Here is a 21194-nt window from a genome sequence, read left to right on the forward strand (position 1 = left end):
CCAACAAATTTCGCAGGTTAATTTGGTGCCATATTGCGCAAATTTTGTACTTGCGACATCACCTGGGGAAATATATCGGCAGTACATTATCTCTACGTAAATCCGCAGGTACATGGACAAATATATATATTTTTTAAATCCTTTTTTTTTATCCATAAAAAAATCTCTAGGTAATTTATCCTATGGATTTACATGGAGATATTTTGGTGGAAATTTATGTGAAATTTTATTACCTGAGAAATTATTTGGGGATTATTTGTTGTGGATTTAGCTGGGGACATATTCTTGGGGATTTACCTATAAAATTTATTACTTGGAAAAATATTGGGGGATTATTTGCTGCAGATTTAGCTAGAGACTTATTGTTGGGATTTACCTATGAAATTTATTACTTTGGAAAATATTGAGGAATTTTGTTGTGATGAATTTATCTGGAAATTGTCTTGGCGATTTGCGTAGGATTTTTGTGACTTGAAAAATTTTCTAGAGATTTTGCTAACTATAGATTTAGTGAAAAAAATTTAAACAATTTTGAAATTTTTTCTAGAGATTTTGCTAACTATAGATTTAGTGAAAAAAATTTAAACAATTTTTTTTCCTTCCATCCTTACCTTTATATTTGTATTATTTGAATTTTTTTTCTTTATTCAATTCAAAATATTAATGAGTAATTAATTATTACAGTTTTAAAAATTAACAAATTATTTTTGTGAATTTAGTTGGAGATTTTTTGAGGGATTTGCTTGGATCTGTGCAACTTGATTTTTAAAATATAATTTAAGTGAAACTTTTTACTTGAAATCTAATTATCTTTAAAATTTTGGAGTCCTCGAGAAATATTTTTATAAAAATATATTTGCCAAAATTAAAAATTATAATAATATAAATAATGACAATGACACTAGAATAAATTTTATTGTTAAATATTTACTATACTTTTAGGTTAAATAAATTATGATATAATAATATCAATCTAATAAGGTGAAATATTACCACAGATGTCAAGATAAATATTTTTAGCTAATATATAATTAATATTTAATATCACCAAAAATCATATATACCATTTTATTTTGATTTTTTATTTGAAAGTTGCAAAGTATTGAAATTATATGGTTAGTTATTTTTCCATAACGTTGTAAAATAACTATCATAATTATAATTAATTTTGATTTAATTATTTTATAGTAAATTGTGTATTATTAAATAAGTTAAGCACTATTTTTAAGTAGAAAAATTCGAGTATATACCTTATTAATATGAAGTTTAATTACTTCCTCATTGATAGAATTATATAAAATAAAAAAATAAATATTTTTTACTTGTATATCAAATTGATATATTATTTTTTACAAGCATTAAAAATTATATAATTTCTCTATAGCAAGTTATTAAATGATATTTATTTCTAAATATATAATTAAGTATTTTAAAATATAATTATTAAAAGATAACTTTAAATTATAAATACCACACATGATATACTAATAATTATTGATTATAACTTCCTTGCACATTAAACTTATAAATAAATTTATATTTTCAATTATTTATTTATAAGAACTTTGTATGTGTAATTTAAATTTTTCTATATTTAATATGCTTAGTTATGATATTATCTCATAAAAAGTGTAAGCATAAAATTTTCATGCTATGTTGTGTGGCAATGATTTATTTAAAATATATAAATAATTTTCATGTTTCATTTTTAAGAGTTAAATTACATGAACTTTATCTAATATTTTAAGATGTAATTCGTTATCATATTAATATGAGATGACTTTATAGTTCTTTTTGTGTAATTTATGAATATTAAAATCGTATTTTTAATATTTAATTAATTTAATTTAACTTTAAAAATTAATCAAATCGGAGAAGAACACAAAAAAAATTAGTGTAATATCTTTGCTACTTCTTGTACCACATCGATGGAAGACCCTAAGAAATTAGGATATATAATGCTAAGAGTTAGAATATTGAAAGAGTGGAGCGATTATGTATGGGTGGGCACTGGGTAGACAATGGAATTTAATAAATATTAGGTAATTTGGGTTGGGATTAAGTGTTACCCATTTAATATGGGTAGACAATGGTATTTAATATAGGTAATTAAGAAGAGGTGTGTATGTGTAATTGTGTATGGGTGGATAAATACGGGGTAACCAAGAAGAGGTGTATATGTGCATGAGGTTCTATAAACTAAATAATTAATTAGGAGATAATAATTTATTTCTTAAAAAATTATTAGAATATTTTTCATGAGGCTTTATTAGTGGAAAAAAAATTGTAAGAAAATTTGTATTTTGTTACTTTTTACCAAAAAAATTTAGGATATAATTAGTATTTTTTGCAAGAAAATCCGCAAGTAATTTACATGGGAAATATAAATCCCTACGTAAATTACTTGCGAATTTTGAAATTTGCAGGAAATAATTACATACGAAGGTATTACTATCAGATTATTTTTGGTAGGAAAATCCACAAGAAACTTAGTTTTCTACGAATTTTTGTATACAATCCCTAAGAAAATCTCCATATAATCCACACTTTTCTTGTAGTGACTTTTTGATTAAAGATCAAGGTCGAGTGATTTTTTCGAGAGCAAAATTCATAGTTGAATGATTATCTGAAATATTGATACTCTATTTGTTAAAAAAATTGAATCTTGTACTAGGAAAAAAAAGGTTATTTGTGATACATGAATTAATCTATTTCATATATTAGACAATTAATGCTAAAATGCATGTATTTTTTTTGTTTAGTCACTTATGGAATAGGGAAATGCTTAGAATTAAATTAATTATGATAAATGTATATGAAATAAGTAGAGAAAATGGCTAAATGCTCCCTCAATCTATTATCTCATTCTCAACTGCTCATCAATACTTTATGAGAGTCCTATTACCCTCCTGAAATATTTTAACACCCTTGAAACGTCACCCCCAAATCTGTATTGCCTAGTGTAATACATACGCCTATTTTTTCAGAATAATAATAAAAAAATCATTCCGATTTTTCTTCACCATTCTTGCCCTAATAACCATTACCAAATCACATCTTCATTCTCTTCTTCCTAAGTCTTCTTTCTTCTTTTTTCTTCACTGTTCCTAGAAAATGTTCTCAGATGGCTCATTTCCTTCATCTCCACCACACCATATACACCAACCTTTGCCCTTTTTTTTCAATGTCTTTTCAATCATCTATTTGCACAAAATTGATTGTTATTGAATTTTATAAGTTTGCTATCATCGTTATCTCTGAAGATAGTTATTTTTTCGTCAGTTCTCAATTGCATTTGTCGATGAATTTGAAAATGAAATTTTTCTTGAAAAATCCCAAATTCTAATACCCACTTTCAATTGCAATCAAGAAACTTCGATTACTACTGTAAACGAAAAGATGTCTCCGATGAAAGCTGCAATTTTATCTTTTGAGGTTGAACTAAAAATATTTTCCGCCGAGGTGAAGAAACTGAAGTGTTCTTTTTTCTTTTCTTTTATTGTTCTGTCTAAAATTAGGGGAAGATTTTAATGGTGTTGCTACTGAAAAGTATTTTGTGAATTAAAAATGAAAATATGAAAAGATAAAATTATTTCTTGTATTGATAGTCATGGCAGCCGACTAAGTTGAAGAAGGGTTAGAGATGAGAGAGAGAGTGTGTATTTGTGTGTGTGATTTTAGTTGATTAATTTTATTAATTATTATATTATCTAATTAAGAATTGACAGCTATCAAATTAATTAATTTTGCCTTTCTTTTTTTCCTCACACTTGCTAATAGGAAAGTGAATATACTTTCTATGCCACATCACCATTTAAGGGTGTCAATATCTTCATTTAAAATATTTCAATGGGGTAATAGGACCTCCTTAAAATATTGATGTGTAGTTGAGAATCGGATAATAGATTGAGGGGGCATTTGACCATTCTCTCAAATAAGTATATGCATGCTAAAATAATTATTATGAATATCTACTCAGTATAGTAATTTTATGTAAGTTAAGTTGATGAAAAAATATATTCTCCACTTGTCTTCGAGAAACAATTTGAATTATTTGATTGTCCACTCCGCCCCCATTTTGCAATGCTATTCCAGATAACTCATATTTCAGCTTGTTTAGGGGTGGAGCCAGTGTATATGTGCATGAGGTTCTATAAACTAAATCATTAATTAGGAGATAATAATTTATTTCTTAAAAAATTATTAGAATATTTTTCATGCGGCTTTATTTGTGAAAAGAAATTTGTAAGAAAATTCGTATTTTGTTACTTTACCAAAAAAATTTAGGATATAATTAGTATTTTTTGCAAGAAAATCCGCAAGTAATTTACATGGGAAATATAAATTCCTAGGTAAATTACTTGCGGATTTTGAAATTCGCAAAAAATAATTACATACGAAGGTATTACCATCGGATTATTTTTGATAGGAAAATCCACAAGAAACTTAGTTTCCTGCGAATTTTCGTATACAATCCCTAAGAAAATTTCCATATAATCCACACTTTTCTTGTAGTGACTTTTTGATTAAAGATCAAAGTCGAGTGATTTTTTTGAGAGAAAAATTCATAGTTGAATGATTATCTAAAATATTGATACTCTATTTGTTAAAAAATTGAATCTTGTGCTAGGAAAAAAAGGTTATTTGTGATACATGAATTAATCTATTTCATATATTAGACAATTAGTGCTAAAGTGCATGTATTTTTTTTGTTTAGTAACTATGGAATAGGAAAATGCTTAGAATTAAATTAATTATGATACATGTATATGAAATAAGTATATGTATGCTAGAAGTATTATTATGAATATCTACGCACTATAGTAATTTTATGTAAGTTAAGTTTGATGATAAAATATATTCTCCACTTGTCTTCAAGAATAATTTGAATTATTTGATTGTCCACTCCTCCCCCATTTTCCAATACTATTCCAGATAACTCATATTTCAGCTTGTTCAGGGGTGGAGCCAGTGTACTCGAGGGGTGTCAATCAATATTCCTTCATCAAAAAATTATATTATATATCTAGATAAAATTAAAATATAACATATTGACAGTTTTTCATTTTTTTTATGAATTTAATTTTTTATATTTTGACATTTGTTAGTAAATTTTTTGGCTCCATGTCACTGAGCTTGTTGATTCCTACTATTAGTTAGGCAATACAAAGGTTTAATAACCTGGAGACACAAAAATGAATTATTAACTGTCTGGTCCATTGATAGATTAGTTTAACAACTAGTAATGTCTTGTTTGGATGGAAACTAGTAGAAAATAGATGAGAAATCATGATTTCCATTTGGATTTGAGTGTTCAATCATTTACTTTTATATTGAGGAAGATAGTTCCACAATTCAATAATTTTAACTTAAATAATTGAGTCGACTATTTTCAATCAGACGAATCCCATAACACCAACTATTAATTTAGGGGTCATTTGCTAACGAGTTAGAGTGTAAATTATTCATGTATTAAATTCTATAAATATTAAATAAGTATCATGTTTGATAGCATTTTTTGCTTTGAATAAAATTAAATAACATGATTGTAATGTGCTTAGACTAATTCAAACTTCACTATTTATGTGGTGATGTTTTTTCTAGGTAAATGTTTATTGGTGAAAGTTATGGCCAATGGTTTTTAGAAAAAAAAAAAAAAGGCATGTTGAACAAAACATGTGGAAAAGGTATTGGCCTATTATATTGGGACCCAAATTATCCTATCATTTCGAATTACGAATGCATTATTTCCATGTGATACAATTATGAAAGAATTGAAAATTACTTTATTTTATTAGATAAATTCTATATTCATAACACTAAAACAGAAAAATTAAATTTTGTGCATTTTTTTTTTATCTATAACAATTAAATATTACTATAAATATATAATAATCAATCACTATAACACTAGAAAAAAAATTCAAAACTGGTGATATAGAAAAGTGTAACTGTATTGTACATCACATAAAATTAACTTTTGGGTGTAATTATTAATTATAGTTGCTCATGTTGTCAATCAAAGGTGACCTTATAATATATTTGTATGATATTGGTGATGCCACGCAGTTTAGTTTAATAAAATAGTACTATCATTATAAGTTTGATTATAGGTGATGTCACTTGATTCCGTTTATTTTAATTTGTTGACTAATACAACCCAAATATATAAGATAGCCAGATAGGAATGTTTTTTTGTCTACCTAAATTAAAATTAGATCCCTCTCCCTCTTCCATTATGGCTTCTTCCTTTTTTTCTTTTCTTTTTTAATATTTTTTTTGTGTTTTTGTTAATTTCATGTAATCGCTCAACTAATAGTTATTAATTTAAGGGTGTTCACAGTTTGGATAAAAATCAATTCAAATCAAACTGATTAAATAATTTTATTTTTTTTTGTATTTGGTTTGGTTTGGATTTAGATTTTTAAAAATCGATAATATTTGGGTTGATTTTGATTTTGTTCAAAAAAATAACCGAATCGAACCGACAAATTATATACATATATTTTATTATTATTCATAAAAAATATTTTATTTTTATCAATAATTTTAAATATTTTACATATAATTTCATCAAATTTATTCATAATTTATTTATGAAAGCAAAATCGCCAAAGACGAGGACATTTATCTTATTGGTTTGATTTGTATGAATGTCTATGACAATTCTTGGTGGGACTAAAAATGTCACTGTCTCTTTCGTCAAAGTCAAAATGGTGAATTTTGAAGCTTTAATTATTCACAGTAAATTCAATGATTAAAAGTTATGTAATGTCATACGGTTTACCTATTTTTCTTTTTGAACGAATCGTTATCTTTTTCTCCTCTTTTGAATGAATTGTTTCTTTAATTTTTGTGCATGATTAATAACTAAATTACTGAATTTCTCAATAACCGAATAATCATTTATAACTAGTGATTGAGTTACCTTCAGTGAAATCAAGTGATTGTCAATTTGATTAATTACTGAATTTAAAGATTCTCGCTTTTCTTGGAAACTGGGGAAAAAAAGAAAAATGATTTTTTTTTCAAATGTTCAAAATGCTCAATGTACCATAGATTATCCCTTAATTTAATCTCTTGTAAAATACTCATTTTGAATTTATGAGAATGACTGCTAGACGATAGTGTTTGGATTACGTGTTGAGTGGTTCCAATTTGGATAATACAATATGAGGTGTCAACACGTAGATCTATAAAACAAACAATGAGAATATTATATTTTACTTAATTAACTATAAAAAAAGGCAAATTATAAAAATCGGCAAAATTACAATATATCCCTTAAAAGTTTATAATTACAGAAATTCCTCAAATGGATACAATAATATAAAAGCTGGTACATTAATCTGATACATGAGATACATTAATCGTTAAGTAAGATACATTACATTTTATACATGATACACTAATCTGATGTACATTTTATATATGATACACTAATCTGATGCGCGAGATACACTAATCTTATGCGTTGATACATTAATCTGATGCGCGAGATACACTAATCTGATGCGCGAGATACACTAATCTGATGCGTGAAAATGAGGGATTTTGGAGATTTGTAAAACTTATAGGGGATAATGGTAATAAGTAAACTAAAACGTGGGATTTCTGTAATTAATCCTAAAAAAATAAAAACAAAGGGAAGCTAATTTAATTGAAGAGTTAATTTTGTACCGTTTTCATACACAAAATTTTGAGCAAAGTTTCATATATATTTGAAAGTAAATTCTTGCTATGGTATGATAAATAAAAATCTCCTCCTACATTTCATAATGAATCTAATTTCATATATAAAAGTGATTTTCCAATTAAGAATGATGAATTGGGCTAGTTAGAACAAAATTATTGAAAAGTAAAAAGTTAGCACATATTAGTCAAAGGAAATTTTAAAAATAAATCAAGGCATGTATGTAGAATTTGAATCTTCAAAGTCACCTCAACATACTGAATTAAATCAGTTGCATACATTGCACTGATGCACAATAACAGAGAGTGTAATTTGAATATATGAAAAGTAAAAAATATTTTTCTTCATAGATAATTATTTTCGATTACAATAACTATTGAAAAAATATGATTAGTTGCATTATTACCAAATATAAAAATAAAATAAAATATTGAAGTCAAAAGGCATACAATGCCATTCTCTTAATGCTATTATTGAAGATTGTAAATAATTACTAGAAGACAATACACAATTATTGTATACATAACACTTTTAATTTGGAGGCGGCAAATAATGTTCAGATAACATTTCGGAAAATGAGGACCACAAATATAAAGAATATTTACTACTTACTAGTATGATAATGATGGAGTCAAAATTTTCATTATCAAAATATGGAGAAGTAAGCATAAACTAGCAAAAGGGAATTTCATATATATTACATATATTACATAAAAATATATTTTAATTACATATAAATAGGAGTATATTTTTTCATCAAAGGGATTTAGATGACTACCGTGACCAAAGAGTGGCTCCGCCCCTAAATATGGGAAGATGCATTATTTAATATTTTTTATTGTACCAAAAAGGACATGAAAAGTTGTAAGAGGAAAAACAATATTTGTAAATGACTTTAATTACATAAAAAATATTTCTTACGAAATATTATTATTATACAATATTTTGAGTATGACTGTTAATCTCTTATAGTGGAGTAATATTAAAAAGAGTATAGTGCTATAATGAATATCATTATTGTTATAAAGAAGTAAGATATATTATGAAAAACAGTTCTGAAGGTTGAAGAGTTATATACAAATGACCAGTATAGAGAGGTTTTGGAGGTTGACAAGTTTTATAATGAATTATCGGTATTGAGGTTGAAGAGTGTTATAACGAATGACCGTTATAGAGGTTGAAGAGTGTTATAACGAATAACTGTTATAGAGAGGTTATAAAGATTGAATAGTTTTATAAAGAATGTCTAATGAATGATTGTTATAGAGATGTTTATATGAATGACTGTTAAAGAGATAAAAGAGTTTTATAACGAATAATTATTATAGAGAGGTTTGTACAAATGATTGTTATAGAGGTTGAAGAGTTTTATAACGAATGATCGTTATAGATCAGGTTGAAGAGTTTTATAACAATGACTATTATAGAGGAGTATGTACGAATGACCATTATAGAGGTTGAAGAGTTTTATGACAAATGATTGTTATAGAGAGGTTTGTAGAATGACCATTATAGAGGTTGAAATTTTTTATAGCAAATGATCATTATAGAGAGGTTGTACGAGTGATCGTTACATATGTTAAAGAATTTTATAACGAATGACAATTATCGAGAGGTTGATTGTTCCTATATAACTCTATCGTGCAGTCAAATAAATTATTTTTAACATGTAACAACAAATGATCGGTTATCAATATCACTAAGTAATTAATCTTTTCATTTGTGATACTTTTTTACTTTTATTATATCCCAAAAAGGAATGATATTTTTTCTCTATATAAAATTTCTCATTTTGCCTTTATTAAAATTATTTATGACCAAAACATATAACTTGTCTTAGTGCACAAGTTTCAATTTTTTTTCCTTTTTAAGCTTCATTCTAATTAAACACCATCCTATAAAAATAACTTTTATAACTAATTGGGTTTTATAAATATTTTCTTAAAGATATAGAGGATTTAAACTTTTTAAATTTCTATCTTTATATAGGTAGGAACTTGTCTATTTTGTTGTATCCAACAAAGCATTTGATGTAGCCAAATCAGCCTGTAAATCCCTTCCAAGCAGGATTTTATCCAAATCTCATTATATGAAAAGTTACACTATTTATATTTAAATAATATTGAACCCTTCAAAAAAAATTGTGCATTTACTGTTTTTCAATTTAACCTATAACAAAAATTATGATGGTCAATATAATCTCAAGGAGAAAATGTGTAAAATAGTCCTTAATATGATTCATAAAGTTTCTAAAACCTTCCTTCTCGACAAACTTGAAAGGTAGTTCATTCACAATTACCATGCAACATAAAACTCTCTTACATTGTTCTTGCTCAAATTTCCAAAAAACAACAACCACATCACTCGTATTTTCTCCCTGAACAGATTGAAAGCCTATTTGAGTTTGATTTTTATCAACACTTTTATGCATCTTTGTACATGCTAACATATGGGTAAGTATTGCCTTCGTACCATTTTTAACTGAATCAACAAAATAATCTTGACCGCAATGCTTACACTTTGATAACTTATTCCCTTCAATTCATCAACAAATGATCCAAAATGATTTAATGCTCGAGATGTTTTCTTTCTTTCTTTTGTAATCTTTGGCTAAACAGATTGTGTTTGACGCATAACATTTGAATTAATACTTTCATCACCCAGGACCACCACCTCATCATTTGAAATATTTTCAGCCATATGTATGTCTCTGTAAAATATGATTTAGACAATAATCAGGAAGTAAATAATTTTAAGGTAAACTAAAGAGAAACTAAAGAAATTTCTTAAAGGAAGTCTTCAACATTGCTGAAAAGGAAAAAGAATTTCTTAAGAAAAATAATCATATGCTTACCAAATTTAACCTAAATTAGGGTGTTTGATTCTGATCGGGTACGTTATTTAAGAGCGAAATCAATATTTTTTTGAGGAATTGAGTATGGAGAAGAGGAGAAATAAGAAAAGCATAGAGATTACAGAAGAGGAGAAATTATCAGGGGTGTTCATCGATCGGTTCGGTTCGGTTTTACGTGTTATCGATTCGGTTTATCGATTTTTGGTTTTTAAATATGCTAATCCAATAACAAATCAATAAGAAATTTTTTATCAGCTTTCAATTTATCGGTTTTTGATTGTTATCGGTTCGGTTTTTGATTTACCCAATAAGAAAATGTCCATAAAATAATATAAAATAGTACGAAGGCTATAATTACATGTTACCGCCAAAACATAATATGAAACTTCGGATGTTAATCAAATTACTATCATTCACAAACTTGCAAAAGCTACAGCCTACAATTACAAACTAAAACTAAAACTAAAATCAAATAGTTCAACAAGACAATCTTGAACAGTTGCTTGATCCACCAGATAATCAACAAAAATCTCGCCAAGGTCCTAACCAAGACAATCACAAAGCTTGAATAAGAAAAAGACAACCACTAGTTTAATCGATTATTACTGTAGCATTTTTACATTTGATGACAAAATGCTTTTGAAATCTAGATTGAACTCACTTTAATGATGAACATATTTAATGAAATAGGCACCATAAATACATAATACCCACCCTCGAATGAATACGGTCAAATGACAATTTAATTAGAAGGAAGTAAACAAAATAATATAGTCTCATCACTAGATGCCACAAAGAATCCTCTTAAAAAATAATTTTCCAAAATCATTTCACAATCAAATTAAACCCAATTTTATAGTCATGTAGACTATTAGGCATAAACACTAAATTAACAATTCCATTTTTATAAGCAACTAATCCATTTATAGTATCATCATGTCCCTTAATTGACTCTAAACACTTCTAATTAGTAAATATGTATTGAATGTTGAGCAAGTTAAGCTTATAAATATGCAATATTTGGCCTCATATCCTAATTTACTTTCTTGACAAAAGGCTTAACATTGAAAACCAAGCAAATACATGACTTAGAGCAACTGTAGCTAGAATGACTTACCAAATGTCCAGAGATTCACGAGCAAAAAAAGAGTTTCAACTCCACATTAATCATCCAGAATGCTAGTATTAGCCAAATCTATAGAGAATTTATGTTAATCAACCAAAAAAATGTTAATGTCTATTTATAATAATAATTAAAACTATTACAATTAAAATATCCTTACCTTGTTCAAGCTGTTCGAGGACGTCTATATCTTCCTCAACACTTATAGGTCATGATTCACTTCGAATCCAATCTTTAAGGCACACTAGAGTTTGCACCAATTAGGAGTTAATGAACTTCTAAATGAATCCAAGATACGTCCATCAGTACTAAACGCACACTCGGATGCCACACTTGAAATAGGAATAGCTAACACATTCCGAGCCATCTTAGCAAAAACGTGAAATCTAGGTGAGTTTATTTTCCACTAAGACAAGATGTTGAAGTTCTTGCTTTCAACTTCATTTTCTTCAGGAAGATATTTTTACAATTCTGTTTTGATAGTTGTTGTATTTTCAGCTTTATGCTTCATTAGATTACCCATGAATGTCTCTAAAGATCCTATCGATTGGACAGTACTACCTGAACTTGAAAGTAGTGAACTAGAATTTTCAAATGAAGAGTGTTCACTACCTTTATCTGTAAAAAGGGACTTTACATATTCACCAAACAACAAATCCATGTAGTCTCTAACCCCTTTCTGACCTCCTTTCCCAAATATCATTTGAAGTGCAAAGCCAACTGAAACAAACTTGTGACGAGAATTCAAAACACAAGAAATAAGAATCATCATGTTCATCTTCTTTGGAGTACCCCAATACTTATCAAATTTTTCTCTCATATTCGAAACAATTTTACCCAAAAGATCAAACACTATCATCTTCACACGATATCAATTGTTTCAAATAACAAGAAATCTCACAAATTTTAAGAAAATGTAAGTTTGTTGTAACATAGTGTGATCCAGATACTTCTCTGGTAAGATCATACAAAATTTAAAGAAAATTAGTATTACATTATCCCAGTCAACACTCAAAAGGGCACCAACAACGCTTCCATCTTCATCCTCAACAAACTGAAAGTAATGTAACAAGTCAATATCACGAACAACATAACTGGAAAAATACATTTTCAAACTCAATAGCCCTATTCAACATCAAGTATGTGGAGTTCCATATCGTAGAAACATCCAAACATAAAGATTTTTTACAACTAATATCAACATCTTCATACTATTCTTGAACCTCTTACACCTCGCAGGAGACAACCTTATGTATTTAACTGCTTTTCTAACCCATTCAATAGACACAACAGACACCTTCAAACCATCTTGAACAATAAGATTTAGAATATGCGCCATACACCTCACATGAAAGTGTTCTCCGTTCATGAAATTGATCTCCCGTTTAGTGAATATCTTAGACAACTCTTTCACAGTCACGTCATTTGAACTAGCATTATCGACTGTGATGGTAAATATTTTATCTAAGCCCCAATCACACAAACACTTAATAATCTCATTAGCCATATCTTCTCCTCTATGGCTAGAAATTGGATAAAAGTTGATTATCCTCTTATGCATAATCCATTCATTATCGATCCAATGTGCAGTGATACACATATAATTAATCCGCTGCAAAGAGGTCCAAGTATCAGTTGTCAGACATACTCTTTCTCATGCTTTTCCGAAAGATCCCTTCGACTTTTTCTTCTCTTCATAAAAAAGTTTGAAACAATCACGTGTCACAGTGGTAAGAGAAGGAATCTTAAAATGAGATTGCGCTACTTTCATAAAGTTTCTAAAATCTTCCTTCTCGACAAACTTGAAATGTAGTTCATCCACAATTACCATGCGGCATAAAGCTCTCCTACATTGTTCTTGCTCAAATTTCCAATAAACAACAACCACATCATTTGTATTTTCTCATTGAACAGATTGAAAGCCTATTTGAGTTTGACTTGTATCAACACTTTTAGGCATCTTTGTACATGTTAACATATGAGTAAGCATTGCCTTCGTACCATTTTTAACTGAATCTGCAAAATAATCTTGACCGAAATGCTTACACTTTGATTTCTTAATCCCTTCTTCATCAACAAATAATCCAAAATGATTCCATACTCGAGACCTTTTCTTTCTTTCTTTTGTACCCTTTGGCTGAACAAATTGTGTTTGACGCATAACATTTGAATTAATACTTCATCACCCAGGAGCACCACCTCATTAGTTGAAATATTTTCAACCATATGTATGACTCTGTAAAATATGATTTAGACGATAATCAGGCAACAATCATGAAATAATTTTAAGGTAAACTAAAGAAAAACTAAAGAGATTTCTTAATGGAAGTCTTCAATATTGCTGAAAAGGAAAAGTAATTTCTTAAGAAAAATAATCATATGCTTACCAGATTTAACCTAAATTAGGGTGTTTGATTCTGATCGGGTACATTATTTAAGAGTGAAATCAATTTTTTTGAGGAATTGAGTATGTAGAAGACGAGAAATAAGAAAAACATAGAGATTACAAAAGAGGAGAAATTATACAAGGATAGATATTAGAGAAGAAAAGAAATTAGAAAAGGGTAGAAAATCCTCACCGTCGCCTAGCCCTTTCTATCGTCGTTGTTGCGAACCCTCCTTGGAAACTTGTTGGTTGTTGCCGCCACCGTTGGCTCGTTGTTAATCCTAATTTTACTCTCTAGGTTTAGAGTAAAAAGTAAAGACTAACGCGGTAAGTAGGATACTAAAAATATGATATAGACATATAGTTATGTATTAAATTAATAATATTTAATAACTATTGTCTTATTGGGTTATTAGTTTGCCCAATAACCCAATAGAGAAAATTGAAATCGAACCAATAACCTTATAACTTTTTTTTTATAAACCCATTAAAAACCCAATAACAATAACCCAATAACATTTTATCGGTTTGATTTATTGGTCGGTTCTAGAAATTATACAAGGATAGATATTAGAGAAGAAGAGAAATTTGAAAAGGGTAGAAAATTCTCACCGTCGCCTAGCCCTTACTATCGTTGTTGTTGCAAACATTGCCGTTGCCTTTGGATTGTTGCTAACCCTAATTTTACTCTCTAGGTTTAGAGTAAAAAGTAAAGACTAACGCGGTAAGTTGGATATTGAAAATCTGATATAGACATATAGTTATAGTATCTAGTTATGTATTAAATTATTAATATTTAATATTTAGGAAAGGTAAAGTAATAAATAACTATCGTCTTATTGAGTTATCGGTTTATCCAATAACTCAATAGGAAAAATCGAAACCGAACCAATAACCCAATAACTTTTTTCTATAAACCCATTAAAAACCCAATAATCCAATAACCCAATAACAATAAACAAATAACATTTTATCGATTCGATTTATTGGTCAGTTCGATTTTCGCACACCCCTATTAATATGAATAATGCTTTATTTTGATCTTTAATATATTTTACTTAATTGAAATAGTTCTTAATGTATACTAAAGGTGTTTATTTTAGTTTGATATATTTCACTTGATTATAGTGTTCCTTAATGTATAACAAAAAGTGTTCATTGTGTCTTTTATCCTAAGCCTAATTGATTTAACAAAAAAGAAAGTGTTAAATTCAACTATGGACCATATGTGGCTGACAAAATTCACCATTTGTTATCTTTTTTGTTAGCTCCAAAAAAAGAATTCCATAAAATCTAACACTATTTTCTTTATTTTCTTCAACAAAATTTATTCTCTTTCAAAATATCATTCCACTGACTCAATACTCATTTATGTTTTAAGCAAGAGAAAATAATAAATTTTATTAGAGAAAGTAGAAACAATGACATTAGATTTCATGGAGCTTTCATTAGAGCTAACAAAGCGAAGACAACAATGGTGATTTTGTTGGCCTCGTACGGTCCACGGTTAATTTAATATATATTTTTGATAAATCTATTAGGTTTATGACAAAGAACCAAAATGAACCTATTTTGTTATACATTAATAATCAATTCAATCAAGTGAAATATATTAAGGACCAAAATAAACACATTTTATATACTTTAGACCATTTCAATAAAGTGAAATATATTAAGGGGTCGTTTGGTGTGAAGGATAATACCAAATAATCCTGAGATTAAATTATAGTACCACTTAATTTGTTGTTTGGTTGGCAAGTTCAGGATAACTTATCCCGGGATTAATAATTAGTACCGGGATAAGTTATCCCTCCCCTTGGGTGGTATAGTAATTTCGAGATAACTTGTTTCGGGATAAAATAGGTAAATGACAAAAATGTCTCCTTCAACCCTTTTGTTACATCGCTTTTTACATTCATGAAAGACATTTTTATAAACAAATAAATTGTTCTTAAAATTTATTATTTTGAATACAACAAACCCAAACACTCAATAAAAAATAATTCATAACTTGAATTCAAACCAAACTAGCCTAAGGACCAAAATAAAGAATTTGCCAAACAGTAAGGATCAATTTGGTCATTTCTCTAATCCCAAGTGTACCTCAAACTATACAAGCCTTTTCTCACTCAATTCAGTTGCCCCTTGTCATTTTCTGTGTTCATCCCCTATATATAAAGCAGTAGACTAGTTGCTTCCCCCATTCCTCTGTCTTCCATTATGGCCACCCAGTACCACTCAAGTTATGACCCGGAAAACTCCGCCTCCCATTACACATTCCTCCCGGATCAACACGATTCCGGCCACCGGAAATCCCTTAAAATCATCTCCGGCATTTTCCTCTCCTCTCTCCTTTTGCTTTCTTTAGTCTTCTTTCCGATCCTCAACAACCAGTCACCGGACTTGCAAAGTAACGCCCGTTCGCCGGCGCCGCCGTCAAGAGGTGTTTCTCAGGGAGTCTCCGATAAGACTTTTCGAGATGTCGTCAATGCTAGTCACGTTTCATATGCGTGGTCCAATGCTATGCTTAGCTGGCAAAGAACTGCTTACCATTTTCAACCTCAAAAAAATTGGATGAACGGTAATTAACTTTCTTATTTTGACTTTTCTGTAATTTCCTATTTATTTGATCTTAAAATTGAAATAAATTATAAATACTTATACCAGTTTTTTTTTCTTAATGATATTTATGGCTATTGATCTGCTGGGGTATCTTTTGGATTCTGATTGGATGCTATTCTGCAGATCCTAATGGTGAGTTCAAAGTTAATTATCATCACTATTTTCTGTTAGTATTTAATTAGTTATATTCTTAAACCATGAATTAAAACTTTAAAGGCAGTAAAATTCTCTCATGAGGTAATTATGGTTTTATTGGATTTAAGCCTATAAGTGCCAACCAATCCATGTATGAGCAAATCATTAATTCGGGTGCTTATGTATGTCATCTCGGTTAATCCTTTTACCTTTTACTCAAAAGGAACTATTACTCCGTCCAAAATAATTGATGTTTAATTTTTTTTTTCAAATTTACCCTTGATATATACCTAATCCCTATAATTATATGCCAAATCTAATATGAGAAGAAAATCATAATTACAGATATTTTAGTCACAATTAATTCATGTTAAAATATCAACAATTTTGGATTGGAGGGAGTACTAATTAGGAAAATAATTAAGTTAAATCATTTTCACTATACATTGTTTAGACTAAGGATGAAATAGGGGAGGAATCAATTATCTTATTTTTGTAAATGGATAAGTATTTTGAAATAACAAATTTTAAGAAAACACGACAAGTCAAACCTTTCTAGATGGAGTGTATTCTAACCTTTCTAGATATTCATAAAAATTGGTTGAACAAATTTTAATAAACACGACAAGTTGATGAATTAGGCTTGTTGTTCCAATATAATTGGGATTAACATGATATCATGTGACAGCAATGTTTTTTGGTTTTGGGTAATTTTCCAATAAAAATTAAACACATGATTGGTCTGTTTTACACAAGTTTGGAAACCAATCACGTTATGTGGGTCATACTTTTTTGTAGTAATAATGTAATAAGGGATAATTCCATTAGTTGGGCCCCCACCCAAATTATTTATCCATCTTTCCACTTGGTCATTTTTTTTTTTTTTGAAATGGAGTAGGTTATCTTGGCCGCTTAGCAATTACTATTACCATTTCGAAGTCATCTCTAAAAAAATCAATATATATCATATGGATAAAAATATATAACATAAATTTCATGAGTTTATTTATTTAAATTTTAGGGGAGGAGAACATAACATAGTAACATATCACTAGTAAAATTTGTTTACGTAACTTGTTGAAGATAATCTTATCCAAAAGTCAAAAATAATAACTTGTGGCGAAATTTTTAATAAAAGAACGTTATCTTTTTGCCGCAAAAAGCATAGCAATTTTGGTACGGAACATATTGAGATTTCGTAGAGTATTTTACAATTTGAATTGCATAGAAAAGTCTTACCTATGCAAGTAAAATACATAATTACTTTGAAATTTCTACTAACGTGAATAAATTGGTTAACAGGTCCATTGTACCACAAGGGATGGTATCATCTTTTTTATCAATACAATCCAGATTCAGCTATTTGGGGAAATATCACATGGGGCCATGCCGTATCCAAGGACTTGATCCACTGGCTCTACTTGCCTTTTGCCATGGTTCCTGATCAATGGTACGATATTAACGGTGTCTGGACTGGGTCCGCTACTATCCTACCCGATGGTCAGATCATGATGCTTTATACTGGTGACACTGATGATTATGTGCAAGTGCAAAATCTTGCTTACCCCGCCAACTTATCTGATCCTCTCCTTCTAGACTGGGTCAAGTACAAAGGCAACCCGGTTCTGGTTCCTCCACCCGGCATTGGTGTCAAGGACTTTAGAGACCCGACCACTGCTTGGACCGGACCCCAAAATGGGCAATGGCTTTTAACAATCGGGTCTAAGATTGGTAAAACGGGTATTGCACTTGTTTATGAAACTTCCAACTTCACAAGCTTTAAGCTATTGGATGAAGTGCTGCATGCGGTTCCGGGTACGGGTATGTGGGAGTGTGTGGACTTTTACCCGGTATCGACTGAAAAAACAAACGGGTTGGACACATCATATAACGGCCCGGGTGTAAAGCATGTGTTGAAAGCAAGCTTAGATGACAATAAGCAAGATCACTATGCTATTGGGACGTATGACTTGACAAAGAACAAATGGACACCCGATAACCCGGAATTGGATTGTGGAATTGGGTTGAAGCTGGATTATGGGAAATATTATGCATCAAAGACATTTTATGACCCGAAGAAACAACGAAGAGTACTGTGGGGATGGATTGGGGAAACTGATAGTGAATCTGCTGACCTGCAGAAGGGATGGGCATCTGTACAGGTATGGACTTCGATTAACACATTGTTTTGTTGTTTTAGTTTGCACCATACACAATAATCGTGCGAAATTATATCTATCAGTAGGGAAATTTCTTATTTAGAAAAAAGTTGTATAATCAATGCATTTGTTGGTGAAGTGAATTGGAATTTTTGTTGAAGTATATTCTCAATTATATATGAAAAACATCTCTAATAATTTCATAATACGAATAATAACAGAGTATTCCAAGGACAGTGCTTTACGACAAGAAGACAGGGACACAGCTACTTCAGTGGCCAGTTGAAGAAATTGAAAGCTTAAGAGCGGGTGATCCTATTGTTAAGCAAGCCAATCTTCAACCAGGTTCAATTGAGCTACTCCATGTTGACTCAGCTGCAGAGGTTTGTTGCGTGACTTTGTTTAAAATTACAAAGTTTATACTTATACGCGCTTAATCTGCAGTCTTAAAACTTGTTGGCTATTGTGCAGTTGGATATAGAAGCCTCATTTGAAGTGGACAAAGTCACGCTCCAGGGAATAATTGAAGCAGATCATGTAGGTTTCAGCTGCTCTACTAGTGGAGGTGCTGCTAGCAGAGGCATTTTGGGACCATTTGGTGTCGTTGTAATTGCTGATCAAACGCTATCTGAGCTAACGCCAGTTTACTTCTACATTTCTAAAGGAGCTGATGGTCGAGCTGAGACTCACTTCTGTGCTGATCAAACTAGGTTTGCTTCTAGTTTCTCTATCTGGCACAATTAATTTGTCGTAATAGTCCTTGTAAAATGGAGATGGATAAAAGTAGCGCATTATGATCTGATATATGCAGATCCTCAGTGGCTCCGGGAGTTGCTAAACAAGTTTATGGTAGTTCAGTACCCGTGTTGGACGGTGAAAAACATTCGATGAGATTATTGGTAAGTGATGATGATTCCCTTATTTACCTTTGTTTATATCAAGCTTATATTCAATTCTTGTAGTCTAGTTGGTTCACAATAATAAAAGTACTTGGCAGTTGCATTTGAGTAAAAGTTTTATAAACTGAATTTTAGGTGGACCACTCAATTGTGGAGAGCTTTGCTCAAGGAGGAAGAACAGTCATAACATCACGAATTTACCCAACAAAGGCAGTGAATGGAGCAGCACGACTCTTCGTTTTCAACAATGCCACAGGGGCTAGCGTGACTGCCTCCGTCAAGATTTGGTCACTTGAGTCGGCTAATATTCGATCCTTCCCCTTGCAAGACTTGTAATTCATCAAGCCATATCTTCTTCATTCTTTTTTTCATTTGAAGGTTATTTCACCGATGTCCCATCAAGAAAGGGAAGAGAGGGAGAATATGTAGTGTTATACTACTTATTCGCCATTTTAGTGATTTTTCTACTGGACTTTTGCTATTCGCCATAAGGTTTAGTTGTTGTCTAGCAATGTCAGCAGCGGGGCGGATCTGTAGTGTAATGTATGGGTTCCTGGAAACCGAATAGGTCTTACTTGGATTTTATGTAAACTAAGAAAATTCAGCAAATACATACAAATAATTTATTGATTTCTTATTGCTGGTGAGGATTCGGTTCCCTGGCAGTTACAAAACTGACATGGGCACCTAAATATTTGGGGCAACGAGATTGACATTTGAGCTTAAGCAGTTGCTTAGAGCACGTGATTTCGCCGGAGTTTATATAAACACCGTAAAATCATCAAATCTATGATCGTTTGGTATAGAACTAACTGGTTTGATAAACTTATTTGACGCTCTTCATTTTTCCTCCGATAATTCTTGCATGCATGTGTATAAATAGTGTATAAGAACTGTATAAGATATATTATTAGTGTGTATACATTATACATTGATTCTATATATTTTTTATTTAGTTATTTTTACTAATCCCTAGTTACTTCCCTTTTGTGACTCGAGCTGACAACCTTAAGGTTGGAGGTGAATGGTGTTTATCATCCGATCAACACTGATTATACATTTATTACATATTTTACACAAAATATACAACAATGATTCATCTTCTATATACATACTCTAGGGATACATATTTTATACAACAATAATACAATTCTATATGCAAGGTCGAATTTAGGAAGGAGTGAGGGTGCTCACTTGAACCAACTTGGTAAAAAATACATTGTATAAATATGGCAGTTTTAAATGTATTATGTATCAATTTTACCCAATCAAAGAGAGGATGAATACAATTGATACAAAATACAAAACAGTTATGCACTAAAT

The 21194-nt window shown here is 29.9% G+C and overlaps 1 protein-coding gene across 1 annotated transcript; it reads left to right on the forward strand.

The window, feature by feature from the left end:
- Positions 1–16259: 16259 nt before the first annotated feature.
- Positions 16260–20501, forward strand: LOC125859703 (acid beta-fructofuranosidase). Its single transcript, XM_049539503.1, has 7 exons — positions 16260–16637; positions 16802–16810; positions 18116–18975; positions 19194–19355; positions 19444–19682; positions 19784–19871; positions 20007–20501. The coding sequence occupies exons 1-7, from the start codon at positions 16277–16279 to the stop codon at positions 20205–20207; spliced, it is 1920 nt and encodes a 639-aa protein (XP_049395460.1). The 5' UTR covers positions 16260–16276; the 3' UTR covers positions 20208–20501.
- The last annotated feature ends 693 nt before the right edge of the window (positions 20502–21194 follow it).

This window comes from Solanum stenotomum, chromosome 3, assembly GCF_019186545.1.
Source record: "Solanum stenotomum isolate F172 chromosome 3, ASM1918654v1, whole genome shotgun sequence".
Classification (NCBI taxonomy): Eukaryota; Viridiplantae; Streptophyta; class Magnoliopsida; order Solanales; family Solanaceae; genus Solanum; species Solanum stenotomum.